This window comes from Ranitomeya variabilis, chromosome 6 (assembly GCF_051348905.1).
Source record: "Ranitomeya variabilis isolate aRanVar5 chromosome 6, aRanVar5.hap1, whole genome shotgun sequence".
Lineage (NCBI taxonomy): Eukaryota > Metazoa > Chordata > Amphibia > Anura > Dendrobatidae > Ranitomeya > Ranitomeya variabilis.
The window spans coordinates 67434860-67458380 of NC_135237.1; the positions used below are offsets into that span (position 1 = coordinate 67434860).

The following is a 23521-nucleotide window of genomic DNA, read 5'->3' on the forward strand; positions in this document are numbered from 1 at the left end:
TATTTTTAACATTATATCTTTTTACTATTGATGCTGCATAGGCAGCATCAATAGTAAAAAGTTGGTCACACAGGGTTCATAGCAGCCATTAGCAGCCATTAACCCTGTGTGAGCGCTGACTGGAGGGGAGTATGGACGGGACACTGAGTGCAGGGCAGTAAGCAGCGGCCATTTCGCTGCTGGACTGTACCTATCGCTGATTGGTCGTGGCTGTTTTGCCGCAACCAATCAGCGACTTGGGATTTCCGTGACAGAGGCCGCGACCAATGAATATCCGTGACAAACAGACAGACAGACAGACAGAAGTGACCCTTAGACAATTATATATATAGATTACCTTCATTTTTTAACTTATTTTCAATAATAATAATGCAATTCCAATTTTATATATTCAATGTCTACACATTATAGTGTTACGAAGCGCAGCTTTATTATTATTTATTTATATAGCACCATTAATTCCATGGTGCTGTACATGAGAAAGTGGTTACGTACAGAGTTATAGATATCGTTTACAGTAAGCAAATTTACAATGACAGACTGGTACAGAGGGGAGAGGACCCTGTCCTTGCGGACTTACATTCTGTTCTACACATTTAATGTTAGCTGAGAGCTATAGCTTTTTTATTTTTCCATTGGTGGAGCTATCCGGTCCGATGAGCGTCGTGATACGGGTCCGACACCTCCCATCTTCATACGATGACGTCCTCTTCTTTGCTTCCTGCCGCTGCTCCTGCGCAGGCATACTTTTTCTGCCCTGTTGAGGGCAGAGCAAAGTACTGCAGTGCGCAGGCGCCGGGCCTCTCTGACCTTACCTGGCGCCTGCAAACTGCAGTACTTTACGCTGCCCTCAACAGGGAAGACAAAGTACGCCTGCACAGGAGCCGCAGCAGGAAGCAAAGAATAGGACGTCATCGTATGAAGTTGGGAGGCGCCGGACCCGTATCGCAATGCCCATCGGACCGGACCGAACCGGGTCCGCCCCTGGGTGAGTAAAATATAACCTGTTTTTCTTATCTTGCAGGTTACATCGGGGGGGGGGGGGGGCTTATCTACAGCATTACAGCATGCTGTAGATAAGCCCCTGATTGCAGTGGCCGCATCTTATTTGTAAATTTTGTTGTGAAAATGAGAAATTGCTAGTCAAATTTTAACCCTTATAACTTCCTTATAACAAAAACAAATTTTGTTTCCAAAATTGTGCTGATGTAAAGTAAACATATGGGAAATGTTATTTATTAACTATTTTGTGTGACATATCTTTCTGATTTAAGGGCATAAAAATTCAAAGTTGGAAAATTGCAAACATTTTTAAATTTTTCGCCATATTTCTGTTTTTTCCATAAATAAGCACAAGTAATATGGAATAAATATTACCACTAACATGAAGTACAATATGTCACAAAAAAAACATTCTTAGAATCAGCGGGATCTGTAAAAGCGTTCCAGAATTATAACCTCATAAAGTGACAGTGGTCAGAATTGTTTTAATTGGCCTGGTCATTAAGCTGCAAATTGGCTCTGTCACTAAGGGGTTAAGCTGGTATCTGACCATGTCCCTCTTAGGTTGTTGTGGGAGAAGGGGGGTAAAAATGTTCTGGTAACCAGGTAGTTCTTAGGCCTCCAAGATTTAACTTTTCATGTTGAGCATAGGAAAGGAAAGTTGCACGGGAACGCAGATGCCCAGGCCGGACTTCCCTGCTTACCAAGTAAAGGTGCCAAAACCCCCGGCTTTGAGCAGAGGGGGGGGAATATGTGACAAAGTCACTGGTAATGTATTAGAGGGGAAACATTTGTCACTGCTCTTAAAGAAGTTGTCCACTACAATTTTTTTTTTCTTTCATAAATCTTGCTATTATATGCCACTGAAAACATCCACTGTGTTTATTTTAGCAATATTACCTTTTATCATGCTACAGCAGCACATCTTCAGTGCTGGATCCAGCTCTCATGGGGTTAATCGACAACTTCCTTTCTCCTGAGTTATTGTGCTCTAATACTACAAGTTCCATGATGCATTGCACTGGCCACTAAGCTCGAACCTACCACACCCACTCCAAAACACACCCAAACCCCTCCCTCATCTCCCTCCTCTATCTTCAAAAAGATTTGTGATGTCATTTCTGTCCAACCTCCTCTTGTGTGTGTGCAGGCATCATCCGATGGGACTACAAGTACACAGCATCCAATCTGCAGCTAATTCGGATGTAATCCGGACAGTGGACATGCACTCTACACTATCCATACATCTATCAATAGATATATCTATCCAGATATATCTATAGATAGATATATGAATAGATAGATGTATGCATCTATAGATCTATCTATATGTAGATCTGTCTATCCATTTCATCTATCATCTATAAGTCTATCTGTGTGTAATTGAGTGTGGGTTGGACAAATGTAAAAGAGGAGGTTGGACAATAATGACATCACAAATCTTTTTTTTTTGTTCAATAATACATCTTTATTTTGCTTACAAAAACGCGCAAAAACAGCACAAAAAAAAAAAATTAACTGCCATCAAAACCGCACTAAAAACGCATCAAAACTGCATCAAAAACACATAAAAACCGCACCGAAAACTGCATCAAAACTGCACCAAAAACTGCATCAAAACTGCACCAAGAACTGCATCAAAACGGCACCAAAAACTGCATCAAAACTGCACCAAAAACTGCATCAAAACTGCATCAAAACTGCATCAAAACCGCACCAAAAAACGCATCAAAACTGCACCAAAAACTGCATCAAAACTTCACCAAAAACGGCATAAAAAAGCATCAAAAACCTGAATCAAAACCACGCAAAAAACGCACCAAATACTGCAGCAAACACTGAATCAAAATCGCGCCATAATGCACCAAAAACCGCACCAAGAACTGCATCAAAACCGCACAAAAAACCCACATCAAAACCGTGAAAAAAATGTGAAAAAAATGCATAAAAAACGCAGCTGCGTTTTTTGCAAGTAGATGCAGATTTTGTGCAGTAAATTCTGCACCCAAATCTGCAACATGTATTGTACACACAGCATAAAACTGACCTACCATTATGATTCTCCAGGTGATTACGAGTTCATAGACACCAAACATGTCTAGGTTATTTTTTTCTAAGTGGTAAAAAAAAATTCCAAACTTTGCTTAAAAAAAAAAAAAAATGCGCCATTTTCCGATACCCGTAGCGTCTATACTTTCTGAGATATCGGGTCGGGTGAGGGCTAATTCTTGCGTGCCAAGCTGACGTTTTTGATGATACCACTTTTGTGCAGATACGTTCTTTTGTTCGCCCGGTTTTTTTTTTGTTTATTTAATTTAATTAATTAAATTATTTAATTTAATGCACTGTCGCGGCGACCAAAAAAACATAATTTTGGCTTTTGATTTCTTTTTCTCGCTACGCCGTTTAGCGATCATGTACATTTTTTTTGCTGTATTGAAAACAGCTGACATGTTGCGGCTTTGAAGTGGGCTCACCGCCGAAGCCCACCGCAAAGCAGTGGATGCTGCCAGCTGACATACTATTCCGTCAGCTGGCAGAAAGGGGTTAATGAACAATATGTTTCAGTAAAAAAAAATAAATAAATGGCGTGGGCTCCCGCGCAATTTTCTGCGCCAGAGGGGGAAAGCCGGGGGCCAATATTTGTAGCCTGGGAAGGGGTAATACCCATGGCCCCTCCGAGGCTATGAATATCAGCCCACAGCTGTCTGCGTAGCCTTTACTGGCTATTAAAATTGGTGGGACCCCAAAAAAATGACGAGGGGTCCCCCTATATTTTATAGCCTGAAAGGCTACGCAGACAGCTGCGGGCTGATAGTCATAGCCTGGAGAGGGGCCATGGATATTGCCGCCCCCCCCGGCTGCAAATACCAGTCCGCAGCCGCCCCAGAAATGGCGCACCTGTGAGATGCGCCAATTCCGGCACTTAGCCCCTCTCTTCCCACTCCCGAGTAGCGGAGGGGTAATAAGGGGTTAATGTCACCTTGCTATTGTAAGGTGACATTAAGCCGGGTTAATAATGGAGAGGCGTCAATATGACGCCTATCCATTATTAATCCTATAGTAGTGAAAGAGTTTAAAAAAAAAAAAAAAAAAAACACAGCCAGAAAAAAGTATTTTAATTTTCTTAATTTAACCTTACTTACCATACTTCAGCGGCTGCAAAAAACGTAAAATAAACCGTATACTCCCTGTCCGACGTTGTCCAATTAATAACGAGTGTCCCACGACGATCTCCCCTATAGAACAGTGACATCGGGTGATGTCACTGCTCTATAGGACTTCCAGTGACATACTGACAGGAGACAATGGCTCCTGCAGTGCATCACTGAGAGGTTACTATAGTTCACTGGTCTCACTTTATGGCAAAAGCTGCGTGGGAACTTTCTCACACAGCAATGCCAAAAGTGAGACTATTTTCTCACAGGGGCGTAGGAATACATTGTGGGGAATACATTGTGGAAGGATACCTTCCATCATTGTATTTCTGGAGCCCTTGGAGAGCGGTCGCATCAGCTGATGCCGCTGTTCTCCACGGGAGATCGTCGTGGGACACTCGTTTTAATTGGATATCTGCGGATCAGGGAGTATATTGTTTGATTATTATTTTTATATTTTTTATAGATGACACTGGCTTCGGGGATCAAATTGACAAGTGATGGTGAGTATGTAATCTGTTATTTGCACTGAATGTCTATATGTATGTTGTATATATGTACTGTATGTGGCATGTTGCATGTCGCATGCTGCATGTTGCATGTCGTCGCATGCTCCATGTTGTCACATGTCGCATGCTGCATGTCGCATGCTGTATGTCATCGCATGGTGCATGTCGTCGCATGTCATCACATGTTGCATGTTGTCACATGTCGCATAGTGCATGTCGTCACATGTTGCATGCCGCATGTCACATGCTGCATGTCGTTGCATGTTGTCACATGTTGCATGTTGTCACATGTTGCATGTTGTCACATGTTGCATGTTGTCACATGTTGCATGTCGTCGCATGTTGTCACATGCTGCATGTCGCATGTTGTCACATTTCGCATGTTGCATGTCGCATGATGTCACATGTTGCATGTCACATAGTGTATGTTGTATGTCTGTATGTACTGTATATGTGTATGTGTTGTTGTTTTTTTTTACTTTCAACACAGTAGCCAGATGATGGGACAACTACTGTCCCATAATTGGCTAATGTGTCACTGTAGCAGGCAGAGCCCGATGGGACTTGTAGTCCCATCGGACGATGCCTGCACACAGAGACACACACATACACACTAATTTCCAGAGTCTGGAAATTGACGTGACGTCGGCGGAAATTAGCGGCGGCTGCAGCTTGGGGGTCACGCGAAAACGGCAACGAAAGGTATTTACACAATTCATTAGGGGCCCCGGGGGGATACATTGGGGGGTTAATTGAAAGTAGTGGACAACCCCTTTAATAGTGTCAGTGATATGAAACCAGAGTATTTTCCTCCAGCACACTGTGTTGTGAAGGTTAAGTTACCGTATATACTCGAGTATAAGCCGACCCGAGTATAAGCCGACCCCCCTAATTTTGCCACAAAAAACTGGGAAAACTTATTGACTCGAGTATAAGCCTAGCATGGAAAATGCAGCAGCTACCGGTGAATTTCAAAATTAAAAATAGATGCGCCATACCGTTCATTATGGCCCCATAGATGCTCCACATAAAGCTGTGCCACATATAATGCTCTGCACCGTTCATTATGGCCCCATAGATGCTCCACATAAAACTGTGCCACATATAATGCTCTGCACCGTTCATTATGGCCCCATAGATGCTCCACATAAAGCTGTGCCATATATACAATGCTCTGCACCGTTGCCCCATAGATAGCTGTGCCATATATATAATGCTCTGCACCGTTGCCCCATAGCTGTGCCATATATATAATGCTCTGCACCGTTGCCCCATAGCTGTGCCATATATATAATGCTCTGCACCATTGCCCCATAGCTGTGCCATATAGTGCTCTGCACCGTTGCCCCATAGCTGTGCCATATATATAATGCTCTGCACCATTGCCCCATAGCTGTGCCATATAGTGCTCTGCACCATTGCCCCATAGCTGTGCCATATATATAGTGCTCTGCACCGTTGCCCCATAGCTGTGCCATACAGTGCTCTGCACCGTTGCCCCATAGCTGTGCCATATAGTGCTCTGCACCGTTGCCCCATAGCTGTGCCATATATATAGTGCTCTGCACCATTGCCCCATAGCTGTGCCATATAGTGCTCTGCACCGTTGCCCCATAGCTATGCCATATATATAATGCTCTGCACCGTTGCCCCATAGCTGTGCCATATAGTGCTCTGCACCGTTGCCCCATAGCTATGCCACATATATATAATGCTCTGCACTGTTGCCCCATAGCTGTGCCATATAGTGCTCTGCACCGTTGCCCCATAGCTATGCCATATATATAATGCTCTGCACCGTTGCCCCATAGCTGTGCCATATAGTGCTCTGCACCGTTGCCCCATAGCTATGCCATATATATAATGCTCTTCACCGTTGCCCCATAGCTGTGCCATATAGTGCTCTGCACCGTTGCCCCATAGCTGTGCCATGTAGTGCTCTGCACCGTTGCCCCACAGATACTCCACATAAATCTGTGCCATTGCTGCTGCTGCAATAAAAAAAAAAAAACACATACTCACCTCTCTTGCCGCAGCTCCTCAGCGTCCCGTCCCGGCGTCTCTCTGCACTGACTGATCAGGCAGAGGGCGGCGCGCACACTATATGCATCATCGCGCCCTCTGACCTGCACAGTCAGTGCGGAGAGATGCCAGGAAGATGGAGCGGCGTGTGGAACGAGGACAGGTGAATATGAGATACTTACCTGCTCCCGGCGTCCCGCTCCTTCCCCCAGACAGCTGGTCTTCGGTGCCGCAGCCTCTTCCTCTATCAGCGGTCACCGGCACCGCTCATTAGAGAAATGAATAGGCGGCTCCGCCCCTATGGGAGGTGGAGCAGCCTATTCATTTCTCTAATGAGCGGTCCCACGTGACCGCTCAGGGGAAGAGCTGCAGCACCCGGAGACCGTGGGACGGGCAGGGGGAGCGCCAGGAACGCCGGAACTAGGTGAGTATATGACAGTCCTCACCCGCCGACCCCACCACCGATCATGACTCGAGTATAAGCCGAGAGGGGCACTTTCAGCCCAAAAATTTGGGCTGAAAATCTCGGCTTATACTCGAGTATATACGGTATGTCAAGGACTGGTTTTAGGTTTAGAGCTGGTGGGAGGCGGTCCACCATATCTCCATATACAGAGTCCTGACAGGACCTGTGTGATGTCAAGATCATTTGATCAGTCACATGATGGAGGAGTCACATGGTCTTGGGTTTAAATAACTGGGCTCTAGAGGCAGTCTTTGGTCAGCTAGACTGGAGAGAGGATTCTCCAGTAGTGTGTGTCCTGAAGAGAGTCTGAACCTGTAATGCACCAGAGCGTGGTGGTACACACATACATATGTACTGTGTTGCAGTGTTTTTTTCTGTTTTGCTTTCTGTTTTAGCTGGAAAGGCTGCGATTATTTTCCCTTCTTGTTGGTTTATGCCGCATAACAATTAACCAACCGAAGACATAATGAGACAGTGTTCCTATTTTTTCTACCTCCGTATACCAACATGTGAGTTGAATTAACACAAGTGGTGTTTTGAATGCGGGCAGCGCCTGGGAACTTGTTCATATTTTTGCAAGGAATGGTCTGCTGAAAGAGATTTTGACACACCAGGGAGCCCCTTTCATGAGTAAGGTAATGAGGGAGTGTAAGGACTTTCAGATTGCCCAGCGGCGAACCTCAATCTACCATCCGCAGAAAGACGGCTTAGTAGAACGCTTCAATAAGACGTTGAAGGCGATGCTCAAGGTCATTGAGAAGGACAGTCGAGGCTGGGACTATCTGCTTTCATTTCTGATCTTCTCAATCAGAGAAGTTCCACAAGCTTCTACTGGCTTCTCGCCATTCGAGCTCCTGTATGGTCAACAATCGCGAGGGCTCCTGGACATCGCCAAGGAAACCTGGGAAGCTGAGGTCACGCCACACCGGAGAGTCATTGAGCATGTCGCTCAGTTACAGGAGAGGATGGCGAAAGTATTGCCTATCATGAAGGAGCATCTTCTCCAGGCACAGGCAAGGGTGTATAACCGTTCAGCGAGATTGATGCAGTTCCAGCCCAGGGACCGCATGATAGTGCTTATCCCAACGGTGAAGAGCAAGTTCCTAGCTAAGTGGCAAGGCTCATACGGTGATGGAAAATCTGAGCGAGGTGAATTACAAGGTACACCAGCCAGACCGAAGGAAACCACATCAATTATACCAAGTGAACTTGCTCAATCCATGGTGAGATCGGGAGTCTCTGGAAACCCCTTGCTTTGGAGCCAATCGCAAAGCCACTGTGGATGAGGTCACCATTGCAGAGACTCTAACGCCGGCCCAGAGACAATCGTGTCAGGAACTGTTGCAGCAAAACTGTGACCTGTTCTCTGAATTGCCTGGGCATATGCAGGTGGTTGAGCATGACATGTTGACAGAGCCACACGAAAGGGTTAGCCTCAGCTCCTATAGAATTCACGAAGCACGTCGGGAAGTAATAGCCAATGAGGTGAAGAGGATGTTAGACCTTGGGGTGATTGAGGTGTTGAAAAGTGGATGGTCAAGTCCCATTGTCCTCGTGCCAAAGCCCGACAGTGAGTGGCAGTATTGCAAAGATTAACGTAAGCTGAATGAGGTCTCCAAATGTGATGCATATCCGATGCCCTGTGTGAATGAACTTATTGAGAGACTGAGAACTGCGAGGTATATTTACAACCCTCAACTTGATGAAGGCTTACTGGCAGATCCCCATGTCTGAGATTGCCAAGGAGAAGACGGCCTTCTCGAAGCCGGATGGGTTTTTCCAATACAGAGTTCCCTTTGGACTGCAGGGGGGCCTAGCAACCTTCCAGAGGACGATGGATCCGGTCCTGGCTCTGCATAAGAAGTATTCCTCAGCCTACCAAGATGACATTGTGGTTTTCAGCCCTGACTGGGGTAGTCATCTTCCAAAGGTGCAGGCAGTCCTGGATGCGTTGAGGAATGCGGGGTTCACCATAAACCCCCAAAAATGTGCCAAAGGGAATGAAGAGGCCAAATCCCTAGGCTTTGTTGTTGGGAGGGGCGAAATCAAGCCCCAGATATGCAAGATTGAGGCAATCCAGAAATGGCCACAACCACTTTCCAAGAAGTAGGTGAGGGTGTTTCTTGGAATTGTGGGTTAGTACCGGAGGTTTAGGCTATGTTCACACGCTGCGGGTTTTGCTGCGGACCCGCAGCTGTTTTGCAGCTGCGGGTCCGCATCCTTTTTCCATGTAGGTTACAGTACAATGTAACCTAATGGAAAACAAAACCCGCTGTGCCGACGATCCTTTTTTTCTGTGGAAAATCCGTGCGGATTTTCTGCAGAAAAAAAGAAGGACCATGTCACTTCTTGGTGCAGAATCGCAGCGATTCTGCACCCATAGGAATGCATTGAACCGCTAACTTCCCGCATGGGGCTGTGCCCACATTGCGGGAAGTTAAGCGGATAATGTGCCGATGGTACCCGGGGTGGAGGAGAGGAGACTCTCCTCCAGGCCCTGGGAACCATATTTGGGTGTAAAAAAAGAATTAAAATAAAAAATAATGCTATACTCACCTCTCAGCGCTGCCCGCGGCGTCCGGTCTCAGTTGCTGTGCCGAACAGGACCTGTGGTGACGTCGCGGTCACATGACCGTGATGACGCCGCGGTCACATGACCGTGACGTCACGAAGGTCCTTGTCGGCACAGCCGCTTGCAGCGCCGGGGAGATCGCGACGTCAGAGGGTGAGTATAGCCAATTTTTATTATTTTTTACATTACTATTGATGCTGCATATTGCTGCATATGCAGCATCAATAGTACAGCAGTAATCCCGCAGCGGAAACCGCGGAACAAACCGCGATAAATCTGCAGGGATAACCGCAGCTGTTTTGCCCTGCAGATTTTCAATTCCGCTGCGGGATTAACCCGCAGAGGAACCCGCAGCGTGTGAACGTGGCCTTATACCAAGTTTTGCCATGATTGCCGCGCCGTTGACGGACCTCCTTCAAGGCACAAGATCATCATTGATTAAATGGTCTGCTGAGGCTGAGAGGGCTTTCCAGGAACTGAAGCAGGCTCTGTGTAAACATCTGGTTCTGGTCACACCAGACTTCAACAAGGAGTTCGTAGTCCAGACAGATTCATCAGAAGTCAGCTTGAGAACCATGCTGCCTCTGGAAGTGAACAGGGAGGAGCATTCCATCCAGTATCTGAGCCGTAAGCTCTGTTCATGTGAGAGAAACTATGCCATCGTCCAAAAGGAGTGCTTAGCCATAAAATGGGCCGTAGATACCCTGAGATATTACCTCCTAGGCCATAGGTCACATGACTGTCGGCCGAAATATGGAAAAATTATAGCTCTCAAAATATGGTGATGCAAACACTTGCTTTTGCAATAAAAAAACATCTTTTAGTGTGTGACAGCAGCCAAACATAAAAACCCGATATAAATCTGATATCGCTGTAATCGCACCAACTCGAAGAATAAAGTCGCGTGATCACTTATACCGCATGAGAAACGGTGTAAATTATTAATAAAATTAATTCTTCACCTGCTTTTTCATTCTGCCTCCCAAAGATCACAGTAAGGCTCGGCGCACATTTATCCTGCGCTGTTCGCTTAGATCGGAGTTTCCGTGTAAACCTCTAAATACATGATTCAGATGGTGGAAGATTCCCTATAATGAGGCAGATGGAGGCACTGTGGACGCCATAGGTCCTGCGATCCGGCAGTGTCCGTCTTTTTAGTCACACAAAAAAGCGCAGTCCGCCAGTTTTGTGCACATCTGACAAGGACACCGCTGAACAGAGGCCAGACGGAGTCCAGCGTAACTCTGCTGTCTCATAGTGAATGGATCCCTTGGGTGTTTCATCTGAATCACGTCACTCAGAGATTTAGATGGAAGCCCCAAAGTAAGTGCTCAGCATAGAGCTCTGGTTAAATGTGACCCCAAATGTTATGTAAAATGTTCCCAATAAAAGCTTCAACTCAATTCACAAAAAGAACAAGTCCCCACTCAGATCCATCATCTGTTAAAGGAAATAAAGGGGGCTTACACATTACTGGTAGTACAAAGGCTCTGGAAAAGCTAAATGGCTCCCCGCTCCCCAAAAGAAATTCAGCAAATTCTCCACTCCCAAATCCAAACATCCCCCCCTCCCTTCTGAGCCCCAGTGTGTCTAAACCACATTTAGCACCCACATGTTTGGCATATCTGTAGTGATGAGAGCCCGCCTAATTTACAGGTGCGTGCATCCAGAAGCATGAGCTGGGCACAATGTACTGGTCAGTCATGTCTTCTTGGCGCCGGGCGCCACCTCCTCACCACTGTTTTGAAATCTGCAGGCGCCTGCGCTCTTTTCTTCTTCTTTGGGCAGGCGCAGTGAGCGCTGGCCGTCTGTCCTCTGTGCGTACGTACGCCCTGCCTGTGAATCCCAGCCGCTCAGTGTGAATAAATCATAAGTCACTGCGGGGCTGGGATTCACAAGCAGGGCGGCCGCACAGGCGCAGTCACCGAGACTGCATATGAGGAAAGACGGGCAGCGCTCACTGCGCCTGCCCAAAGCAGAAGAAAAGAGCGCAGGCGTCGGCAGATTTCAAAACAGCGGTGAGGAGGCGGCGCCCGGCGCCAAGAAGACATAACTGACGGCTGTGTGGCGTCTGAAGCAGGGGGGAAAGGCCTGCCTCCTTGACTGAAGACAAGGTATTTTGGACAAATAACAAAACTGATTATTTCGACAATTACAGCACCCAGAACTAAAAGAGCCACCTTGTCAGAATGCAGCATTACTGCTGCACAAGGTGGCTTTTAGTTAAAAATGCCTGGGGGGGGGGGGGGGGGGGGTGACAGGTTCCCTTTAAGGGCATAAAAAAATTTAAAATTGCAAAATTTTATAATTATTTGTCAAATTTCCGGGTTTTTTTAACAATTACAAGTCATATCAAAGAAATTTTTACCACTATAATAAAGTACAGTATGTGACAAGAAAACAATCTCAGAATCAGTGGGATCCATTGAAGGGTATCAGAGTTATGACCTCATAAAGTGACACTGGTCAGGAAGGTGAAAACAGGCTTCAGGGTTAAGGTGTTAAAAAATTATTTTAAATTCCGAAACTATAAATCAGACAAGGTGATTTTGTGGATTTGTTTTCTCATTTTGACTCTCATAGTTGTGGTCTACCTATTATGTCAATTACAGGCCTCTCTCATCTTTTTAAGTGGGAGAAATTGCGCAATTGGTAGCTAACTAAATATTTTTCCCACTGTATGTATGTATGCACTTTTGTACATGTGGCAATTTTTCCGCGTGTGCAAGTTTTGCGTGTGGCGAGTTTTCCATGAGGTGAGTTTTCGTGAGCCTAGTTTTGCATGTGGCGAATTTTGTGCGTGGTGACTTTTGTGTTTCGACTTTTATGTGGCGAAGTTGGTGTATGTGTGGTGAAATGTGTGCTGAGGGTGGTATATGTGTTCAAGCACCTGGTAGTGTGTGGCGCATTTTGTGTGTGTGTTATATCCCCATGTGTGGTGAGTATCCCATGTCGGGGCCCCACCTTAGCAACTGTACAGTATATACTCTTTGGCACCATCGCTCTCATTCTTTAAAGGAAAGGTGCCGCAATTTTGTTTTTGTATTAAAAATGATTGTTTATATAAACAATTATCTTTAATACAAAATTATTTTTTTTAACCTTAATATCTTTTTTATTATTAATAATTTTTGCAGCCACTGGGCGCCGCCATTTTGCTTTGCAGGAGTGTAAGAGTCCCAGCACGACATTTCCACTCTGCATTTACGGCAGCCCTGTGCATAGGACTCAGCAGTCGGGAGCCGACCGCGTTATCTCCTGCTCTGATCTGGCCACGCCCCCTGGGCTGTCTCCACATCACAGCAGAGGCAGGAGGTCGGCGCCATGTTTCTTCAGCCCACAGTGTGTGAGCTCCACTGTGACTGAGAGCTGTGCTGTTGGAGGGGCAGCTCCAGCTGCCTCTCCTCTCACACTGTCAGCAGTCGGCCGTTCCCTGTCCTCTGCTGCCTGGTGCCCTGGCTCAATCTCTAGAATCGCTAGAGAGGGTGAAGTGCTGGGGTCTGATGTCCTCTATCAGGAGCTGCAGAGAGGTAACAGGGGGGGGAGGGGGAGGGGGAGAATCTCTGTGCTGCTCCGACCCGACCCTGCCTCTCACTGCAGCCACTGATCAAGGACATCAGACCGTGTATCTATCACTACACTGTGCTGAGCCATGTATCTAATCCTCTCCTGTATGATAGTCTGCTGTGCCATGTACCTAATCCTCTCCTGTATGATACTGTCTGCTGTGCCCTGTACCTAATCCTCTCCTGTGTGATACTATGCTGAGCCGTGTATCTAATCCTATACTGTGTGATACTGTCTGCTGAGCCATGCATCTAATCCTATACTGTGATACTATGCTGAGCCATGTATCTAATCCTATACTGTGTGATACTGTCTGCTGAGCCATGCATCTAATTTTATACTGTGATACTATGCTGAGCCATGCATCTAATTCTATCCTGTGTGATACTGACTGCTGAGCCGTGTATCTAATCCTCTCCTGTGTGATACTATGCTGAGCCGTGTATCTAATCCTATACTGTGTGATACTGTCTGCTGAGCCATGCATCTAATCCTATACTGTGATACTATGCTGAGCCATGCATCTAATTCTATCCTGTGTGATACTGACTGCTGAGCCGTGTATCTAATCCTCTCCTGTGTGATACTGTCTTCTGAGCTGTGTATCTAATCTTATCCTGTGTGATACTGACTGCTGAGCCGTGTATCTAATCCTCTCCTGTGTGATACTGACTGCTGAGCCGTGTATCTAATCCTATCCTGTGTGATACTGTCTGGTGAACCGTGTATCTAATTCTCTCAGGCACTCCTCTCCCCCCTGCATATCTTTCCCCATTACACACACAACTCAATGCATGCGATAACAGGAGCTGCAGGCGTCATGCTGTATTATGGCATTATGTGAGATCTATATGACGGTATTATGTGATCTGTATGGTGGTGATTATGCTTGATCAGTATTGTGAGAATTATACGGTGGTATTGTGTGTGATCTATATGGTGGTATTATGTGAGAACACTGGCGGTATTATGTGTGATCTATATGGTGGTATTATGTGAGAACACTGGCGGTATTATGTGTGATCTATATGGTGGTATTATGTGAGAACACTGGCGGTATTATGTGTGATCTATATGGTGGTATTATGTGAGAACACTGGCAGTATTATGTGTGATCTATATGGCGGTATGTGAGAACACTGGCGGTATTATGTGTGATCTATATGGTCGTATTATGTGAGAACACTGGCAGTATTATGTGTGATCTATATGGTGGTATGTGAGAACTGTATGATGGTATTGTGTGTGATCCATATGGCTGTATTATGTGTGCTCTATATGGTGGTATGTGAGAACTGTATGACAGTATTGTGTGTGATCTATTTGATGGTATTGTGTGTGATCTATATGGCGGTATTATGTGTGAGCTATATGGCAGTATTATGTGAGAACACTATGGCAGTATTATCTTCAGAAAGCGGACCCATTCTATGGTGGTTCTGGCTGAGCACCTGCTCGCGGGTCTGGGGTAATAGAGGGGGCAGCATGACCTCCAGTTAGGTGCAGTCAGGGCTGGTCAGGCTGCTGAAGAGAGGGGTCTCATTTTTATTGTTACTATATGGCTAAATTTCCTTCCCAGCGTCACCCCGTACTTCGCCTGTCGTCTCACTTTCACACATCACCAGGACAGGATGGAGAAGACAGGATCTGAGGAGGGGAATGGGGTCTTAGCATGCAAAGTCTGGATCAGAACAGGCCATCAATCCGCAGAAATGTTTCCTGGATTTCTGTGGAGCAGACGGTCCATCCATGTGTATAAAAGACAGCGCTCTATGTACAATCCCTGGCTGCTCCGCGCACCAAACAGGGGGCCCCCATAGACCAGCACACTGCTCTCCTGAAATACTCTGCGCTGCGGTCACCCTGCTCCCTCCACCACATATCTCCCAGAATCCTTGCTGGCTGCCATCCTCGGTGACTGTCTACTTGTCAGTGTAAGGCTGCTTTCACACTAGCGTCAGTACGGGCCCGTCGCAGTGCGTCGGGCCGACGTACCGACGCATGCTGTGAAAGAAATGCCCGACGTGGTAGCGGATGTAGTCTTACGACGCTTCCGCTGCCCCATTGTAAGGTCCGGGGAGGAGGGGGCGGAGTTTCGGCTGCGCATGCACGGTCGAAAATGGCGGACTCGACGCACAAAAAAACCGTTACATGTTATTTTTTTTAGTGGCGGTGGTCCGCCAAAACACGACTCAACCGTCGCACGGTGGTTGCGACGTGTGGCAATACGTCGCAATGCGTCGGTAATGTTAGTCTATGGGGAAAAAACACATCCTGCAGACAACTTTGCAGGATGTGTTTTGCAGGATGTGTTTTATCTCCTGAACGACGCATTGCGACGTACAGCCAACAACGCTAGTGTGCAAGTAGCCTAAGGCTGCCGTCACACATTCAGTATTTGGTCAGTATTTTACCTCAGTATTTGTAAGCCAAGACCAGGAGTGGCTGATAAATGCAGAAGTGGTGCAGATGTGTCTGTTATACTTCTCCTCTAATTGTTCCACTCCTGGTTTTGGCTACAAATACTGAGGTAAAATACTGACCAAATACTGATAGTGTGACGGCAGCCTTACTCTGCAGTCACCAACAAAATGGCTGCTCACTGGGTTCCTGAATATCATCCTCTTATCCCTTAGCAAACACCCAGAAGGGGAGGAGAGGAGTGACATCACACACGTCAGCAGACTCCGCCCATAATTACTGCAGTGCTGTAATGTGAGCTTGTTGTACACGAGGTTTTTCTGAAATTTCAGCAGCTGCTCCCCCTAGTGTTTAAAAGTGGAAATTCCAAAACTTTTCAAATTATTTTTCATATTTTACTAAATTATAAACAAATGATAATAATTTTTAAGAAAATGTAAACATTAATTCTTTACATTTTTACAATTTCTGTAAAAAAAATTTTTTTTGATGGCACCTTCCCTTTAAGTCCCGCTTGTTCACATCTGGCAGCTGTCAATTTGCCTCCAACACTTTTCCTTTCACTTTTTCCCCATTATGTAGATAGGGGCAAAATTGTTTGGTGAATTGGAACGCGCGGGGTTAAAATTTTGCCTCACAACATAGCCTATGACGCTCTCGGGGTCCAGACGTGTGTGTGACTGTGCAAAATTTTGTGGCTGTAGCTGCGACGGTGCAGATGCCAATCCCGGACATACACACATACAGTTAGGTCCATATATATCCATATATATTTAGACAGAGACAACATTTTTCTAATTTTGATTATAGACATTACCACAATGAATTTTGAACAAAACATTTCAGATGCAGTTGAAGTTCAGACTTTCAGCTTTCATTTGAGGGTATCCACATTAAAATTGGATGAAGATTTTAGGAGTTTCAGCTCCTTAACATGTGCCACCCTGTTTTTAAAGGGACCAAAAGTAATTGGACAGATTCAATAATTAAAAATAAAATGTTCATTTTTAGTACTTGGTTGAAAACCCTTTGTTGGCAATAACTGCCGGAAGTCTTGAACTCATGGACATCACCAGACGCTGTGTTTCCTCCTTTTTGATGCTCTGCCAGGCCTTAACTGCGGTGGTTTTCAGTTGCTATTTGTTTGTGGGCCTTTCTGTCTGAAGTTTAGTCTTTAACAAGTGAAATGCATGCTCAATTGGGTTGAGATCAGGTGACTGACTTGGCCATTCAAGAATATTCCACTTCTTTGCTTTAATAAACTCCTGGGTTGCTTTGGCTTTAGGTTTTGGGTCATTGTCCATCTGTAGTATGAAACGACGACCAATCAGGTTGGCTGCATTTGGCTGGATCTGAGCACACAGTATGGCTCTGAATACCTCAGAATTCATTCGGCTGCTTCTGTCCTGTGTCACATCATCAATAAATACTAGTGACCCAGTGCCACTGGCAGCCATGCATGCCCAAGCCATCACACTGCCTCCACCATGTTTTACAGATGATGTGGTATGCTTTGGATCATGAGCTGTACCACGCCTTTGCCATACTTTTCTCTTTCCATCATTCTGGTAGAGGTTGATCTTGGTTTCATCTGTCCAAAGAATGTTCTTCCAGAACTGTGCTGGCTTTCTTAGATTTTTTTTTAGCAAAGTCCAGTCTAGCCTTTTTATTCTTGATGCTTATTAGTGGCTTGCACCGTGCAGTGAACCCTCTGTATTTACTTTCATGCAGTCTTCTCTTTATGGTAGATTTGGATATTGATACGCCGACCTCCTGGAGAGTGTTATTCACTTGGTTGGCTGTTGTGAAGGGGTTTCTCTTCACCATGAAGATTATTCTGCGATCATCCACCACTGTTGTCTTCCGTGGGCGCCCAGGTCTTTTTGCATTGATGAGTTTACCAGTGCTTTCTTTCTTTCTCAGGATGTACCAAACTGTAGATTTTGCCACTCCTAATATGGTAGCAATTTCTCGGATGGGTTTTTTCTGTTTTCACAGCTTAAGGATGGCTTGTTTCACCTGCACGGAGAGCTCCTTTGACCGCATGTTTACTTCACAGCAAAACCTTCCAAATGCAAGCACCACACCTCAAATCAACTCCAGGCCTTTTATCTGCTTAATTGAGAATTACATAACAAAGGGATTGCCCACAACTGTCCATGAAATAGCCTTGGAGTCAATTGTCCAATTACTTTTGGTCCCTTTAAAAACAGGGTGGCACATGTTAAAGAGCTGAAACGCCTAAACCCTTCATCCAATTTTAATGTGGATACCCTCAAATGAAAGCTGAAAGTCTGAACTTCAACTGCATCTGAACTGTTTTGCTTAAAATTCATTGTGGTAATGTCTATAACCAAAATTAGAAAAATGTCTCTGTCCAAATATATATGGACCTAACTGTACGTACGTACGTACGTACGTACGTACATACACACACACATATTCGGCTTTATATATTAGATATACAGTGTGTGTGTATGTATGTATATGTATATATATATATATATATATATATACATATATACATATATACACACACACACATTACCGTGTAAAAGTTTAGGGTCACTTAGAAATTTCCTTTTTTGAAAAGCACAGTTTTTTTTCCAATGAAGCTAATATTATATGATTCAGAAATACACTCTGTACATTGTTAATGTGGTAAATGACTATTCTAGCTGCAAACGTCTGGTTTGTAATGCAATATCTTCATAGATGTATAGAGGCCCGTTTCCAACAACCATCACTCCAGTGTTCTTATGGTACTTTGTGTTTGCTAACAGTGTTAGAAGGCTAATGGATGGTTAGAATACCCTTGAAAACCCTTGTGCAAGTATGTTAGCTCTGCTGAAAACAGTTTGGCTGATTATAGAAGCTATAAACTTGACCTTCCTTTGAGCTAGTTGAGAATCTGGAACATTACATTTGTTGGTTCCGTTAAACCAGTATTTCCCAAACTCCAGTCTTCCCGGACCCCAACAGGTCATGTTTTCAAGATTTCCATAGTGCTGCACAAGTGAGAGAACTCCTGATACTTCACCTGTGCCATACTAAGAAAATCCTGAAAACATGACCTGTTGGGATCCGTGACGACTGGAGTTTGGCAAACACTGCATTAAACTCTCAAAATGGCCAGAAAAAAAGAACTTTCATGTGAAACTCGACAGTCTATTCTTGTTCTTAGAAATGAAGGCTATTCCATGCGAGAGATTGCCAAGAAACTGAAGATTTCTTACAACGGTGTGTGCTACTCCCTTCAGAGGAGAGCACAAACAGGCTCTAACCAGAGAAGAAAGAGAAGTGGGAGGCCCCGCTGCACAACTGAGCAGCAAGACAAGTACATTAGAGTCTGTAGTTTGAGAAATCGACGCCTCACAGGTCTTCAACTGGCAGCTTCATTAAATAGTACACGCAAAACGCCCGTGTCAACGTCTACAGTGAAGAGGCGACTCCGGGATGCTGGCCTTCAGGGCAGAGTGGCAAAGAAAAAGCCATATTTGAGACTGGCTAATAAAAGGAAAAGATTAATATGGGCAAAAAAACACAGACATTGGACAGAGGAAGATTGGAAAAAAGTTATGGACAGACGAATCCAAGTTTGAGGTGTTCGGATCACACAGAAGAACATTTGTGAGATGCAGAACAACTGAAAAGATGCTGGAAGAGTGCCTGACACCATCTGTCAAGCATGGTGGAGGTAATGTGATGGTCTGGGGTTGCTTTGGTGCTTGTAAAGTAGTGGGAGATTTGTACAAGGTAAAAGGAATTTTGAATAAGGAAGGCTATCACTCCATTGTGCAACACCATGACATACCCTGTGGACAGCGCTTGATTGGAGCCAATTTCATTTTATAACAGGACAATGACCCAAAGCACACCTCCAAATTATGCAAGAACTATTTATGGAAGAAGCAGGCAGCTGGTATTCTATCTGTAATGGAGTGGCCAGCGCAGTCACCAGATCTCAACCCCATTGAGCTGCTGTGGGAGCATCTTGACCGTATGGTGCAATAAGTGCCCATCAAGCCAAACCAACTTGTGGGAGGAGTTTCTGGAAGCATGGGGTGAAATTTCTCCAGATTACCTCAGCAAATTAACTGCTAGAATGCCAAAGGTCTGCAATGCTGTAATTGCTGCAAAGGGAACATTCTATGACGAAAGCAAAGTTTGAAGGAGAAAATTATTATTTCAAATAAAAAACTTTTTTTTTTTAACCTTGTCAATGTCTGGACTAGATTTTCAATTCATTTGGCAACTCATTTGATTAATAAAATTATAGTTTTCATGGAAAATACAAAATTGTCTGGGTGACCCTAAACTTTTGAACAGTTGTCTGTGTGTGTGTGTGTGTGTGTATATATATATATATATATATATATATATATATATATATATATATATATATATATATATATATATATATATATATATATATATATATATACATATATATATATATACATATATACATATATACATATATATATATATACATATATATATATATATATATATATACATATATACATATATATATATATATATATACATATATACATATATATTGTATGTTATATGTATTTTGTATAATTAAAACATTTTAAAAGTGAATACAGAATTCATTTTATTAAAAAGGGATCTGACCTTTTTCACTAAAATTTTTAGATTTCGTTTTCTTTTATATATTTTTTTGCCTTTTCGGAATATATTTTTTTGGATTTCCATTTTGTAACTATTCTGAACATCTGTGGAAATTTGGTTTTTGTATTAAGGTAATTGTCAAGGTAAGGAATAATTTAGCACATTTTTGCTATTCATCTCACCACTCTTTATTACAATCTAAAGTTAATGCAAATTAAACTATAAATACTGAAGAAGCCAATTTTGTGAAAACCAAAATTTGGGTCACTCTCAAAACTTTTGGCCACAACTGCACAGTGTATCATTTACCTGGGTCCGACATGGATTTTTTTTTCGTGTTGTGGATTTTTACAAGTGGATAGATTAATATGGTGCCAATGTGAAAAGAAAGCTTCAGAATGGGGCTGGCATGTACATTAGATGAAATGTCAGCATAATTATGCCCTTACTGGCTCCTTGAAACCTGACAAGAGTGGATTCCTTTTTAATAAAGTAAACTTTAAAAAGGTGTAAACAGGAATCAGCAGACAAGCTATGACATGAGTTTCTGAAAAGTGGCAAAATCCTACTTAGAAAGGTCTCTGTCCTGCTGGGATCCTATTTTAGCTGTAATGCATGACAGGTAGAACTACTCCTGAGTTTATAGAAAACTCAGCTGGATTTTGCTGTCCAATAAGGCGTTTTAATTTGTGGTAACTGCCTCGGGAGTGCTAATAAAAGTGCCGTAACATACTGTCATCTTTTATGAGCAGAGTATATAAACACTGACAAGATGGAAAAACACCAACCCCATGGGGGATATTTAATCACTCAACGACTGATTTCAGGTTGACCCTAGAAAATGTTGTACAAAGAGATTGTGTCAAATGCGGGTGCTGTGCTCTGATGGAGTAATTTGTATCTAGATGTCTGCAAGCTGAAACGTTTCATAGAAGCAGAATTTAGAGAATTATATAGAGAGACATCAGAACAAGCCTTTCACAATGTTCGTATCGCTGTACATTAAACTGGCAATTACTTTTTTACTATTATATCCATCCATTTCTGATTCCTAAATCATAGAATGATAGAAGTTGGAAGGGACCTCCAGCGTTATCGTGTAAGCCTCCTGCTCAATGCAGGATTCACTAAACCATCTCAGACAGATGTCTGTCCAGCCTCTGAAGCCTTCCATTGAAGGAGAACACACACCTCTTGTGGCAGCCTGTTCCACTTACTGCTAACCCTCACTGTCAAAATTTTTTTTCTATTCTCTAATATGTATCGTCTCCCTTTCGGTTTTATTCCATTGCTTCTCATGTTTCCATGTGCAAATGAGAATAAGGGTGATCCTCCTCTACATTGTGTTGTGACATCCCTTCGGATATTGTAGACAGTTATTAATTTCCTCTTAGCTTTCTTTTTTGCAAGCTAAACATTCCCAGGTTTCTTTTTTTAATCATTCCTCGTAGGACATAGTGTGCTGTCCGCTCACCATCCTGGTAGCTCTTTTATGAACTTGCTCCAGTTTTTCTATGTCTTTGCTAAAATGTGCCCAGAAGTATTCCAGATGAGGCCTGACCAAAAAGAAGTAGAGGGAGATAATTACTTCATGTGATCTAGACTCTATGCTTCACTTAATACATCCTAGAACTGTGTTTGCTTTTTTGCTACCTCATCATACTGTTGACTCATGTGCAGTCTATGATCTATTAGTATACCCAAGTCTTTCACACTTGCTGTCTCTTCATTCTATTCCTCCCATTCTTTATATGCTTTTTCATTTTTCTTGCCCAGATGTAGAATGTTAATATTCGCTATGCCTTATAACTTTGCATCGTCTGCAAATTTGATTCGTTTACTTTCAGTTCCTTTATCTAGATCATTTATAAAAATGTTGAACACCACTGGTGCAAGGTACCCCACTTGAAACACTCTTCCAATTGGATGTGTAGCAGTTTATTACCAGTCTTTGAGTAAGATCACTGAGCTAATTATGATTCCACCTAACCGTAGCCTTGTCACTCCCATACACTCCCATTTTTAAAAAAGGATAGTATGAGATGGTTTATCAAAGGCTTTGCTGAAGTCAAGATATACTGTATCTACTGCATTTCCTTGATCCACCCAGTCAGTGATTCCAGTAGGAAATTAAATTAGTCTGGCATGACTCTTTTGCTCCAAACCCACAGTGGTTCTGGTTAATTACTGTATTCTTATCCAGGTACTTACATGCTGTTGAGTAATTTGTTCTACGGTCTTTCCTGGTATAGAAGTAAGGCTCACTTGCCTGTAATTTCCTGGCTCCATCTTCTTTCCTTTTTTGAAGGTCATGAAAACATTGTCCCTTCTCCAATATTCTGTGATTTCTTTTTTCCAGGATTTTTCAAAGATTCTGGCTAGTGGTTCGACAATTTCCTCTGCTAATTCTTTCAGTAGACAAAGATGTAATTCATCGGGACCAGGAGATATAAATTAGCTAAGTGTTCACTCACTATCTCTCTGTTTTTATAGATAGGATGGATTCTTTTATTCATTCGAAAGCACTGTGAAGATCAGTTGATGTTACAATTGCTTTCTTAGAGAACACAGACGCAAAATAGGAACCTAAAAGCTTGGCCTTCTCAACATAATTTTTGACCTTTTTCCTTCTCATCCTGTAAAAATTCTATAACATCTTTGACATTTCTTTTGCTTTTGACATACCCCCAAAATCTTTTTTTTTTTTCTTGCTTTTGGTCTCCCTTGCAATCCTCACTTCATTACTGGTTTCAACTCTTCTAACTCTTGCTCTGCATTCCCTGCAAATAGCATTACATTTTTCTTTAGGTATGCCCCCTCTTTCCATTTGATATACATTTCTTTTTTCCTTTTTTAACGAGTGTTTGTGTTCATCCATCCTGGTCTCTTTAAATGCTGCCAACTCTTCCTTTCAAGCTTAAATAGAACCTGTCAGCAGGATTTTGCTAACTAAACTACAGGCATTGTCATTTTGACGTTGTTACTCTGATTAAAATGATATTTGGGGTGAAGAAATCTGTCTTGTGGTTCTTGTGTAATCCGTGTTAATAGTTTTCAGTTAATGAGATGCTCGAGCTCCGGGGCGAGACTGTAGCCCGGTCTTATCTTGGTGCTCTAGGCCAGAGAAACCAAGAAAAGACCTGACCACAGGCCCACCCGAAGC

The 23521-nt window shown here is 43.6% G+C and overlaps 2 protein-coding genes across 6 annotated transcripts in view; both read left to right on the top strand.

The window, feature by feature from the left end:
- The window catches only part of LOC143781788 (protein NYNRIN-like), a 1337202-nt gene that overhangs the window by 842888 nt on the left and 470793 nt on the right, over nt 1–23521 (top strand). The window lies entirely within an intron of this gene.
- The window catches only part of CNPY1 (canopy FGF signaling regulator 1), a 211907-nt gene that overhangs the window by 14575 nt on the left and 173811 nt on the right, over nt 1–23521 (top strand). For 2 of the 5 annotated variants that reach the window (XM_077268618.1, XM_077268617.1), the window contains exon 2: nt 4627–4663. The exons of the other annotated variants lie outside the window; for them this stretch is intronic. In XM_077268618.1, the coding sequence (XP_077124733.1) occupies nt 4661–4663 (3 nt within the window). In that variant the 5' untranslated portion in view covers nt 4627–4660. The remainder of the gene's footprint in view (nt 1–4626; nt 4664–23521) is intronic. 5 annotated transcript variants of the gene reach the window in all.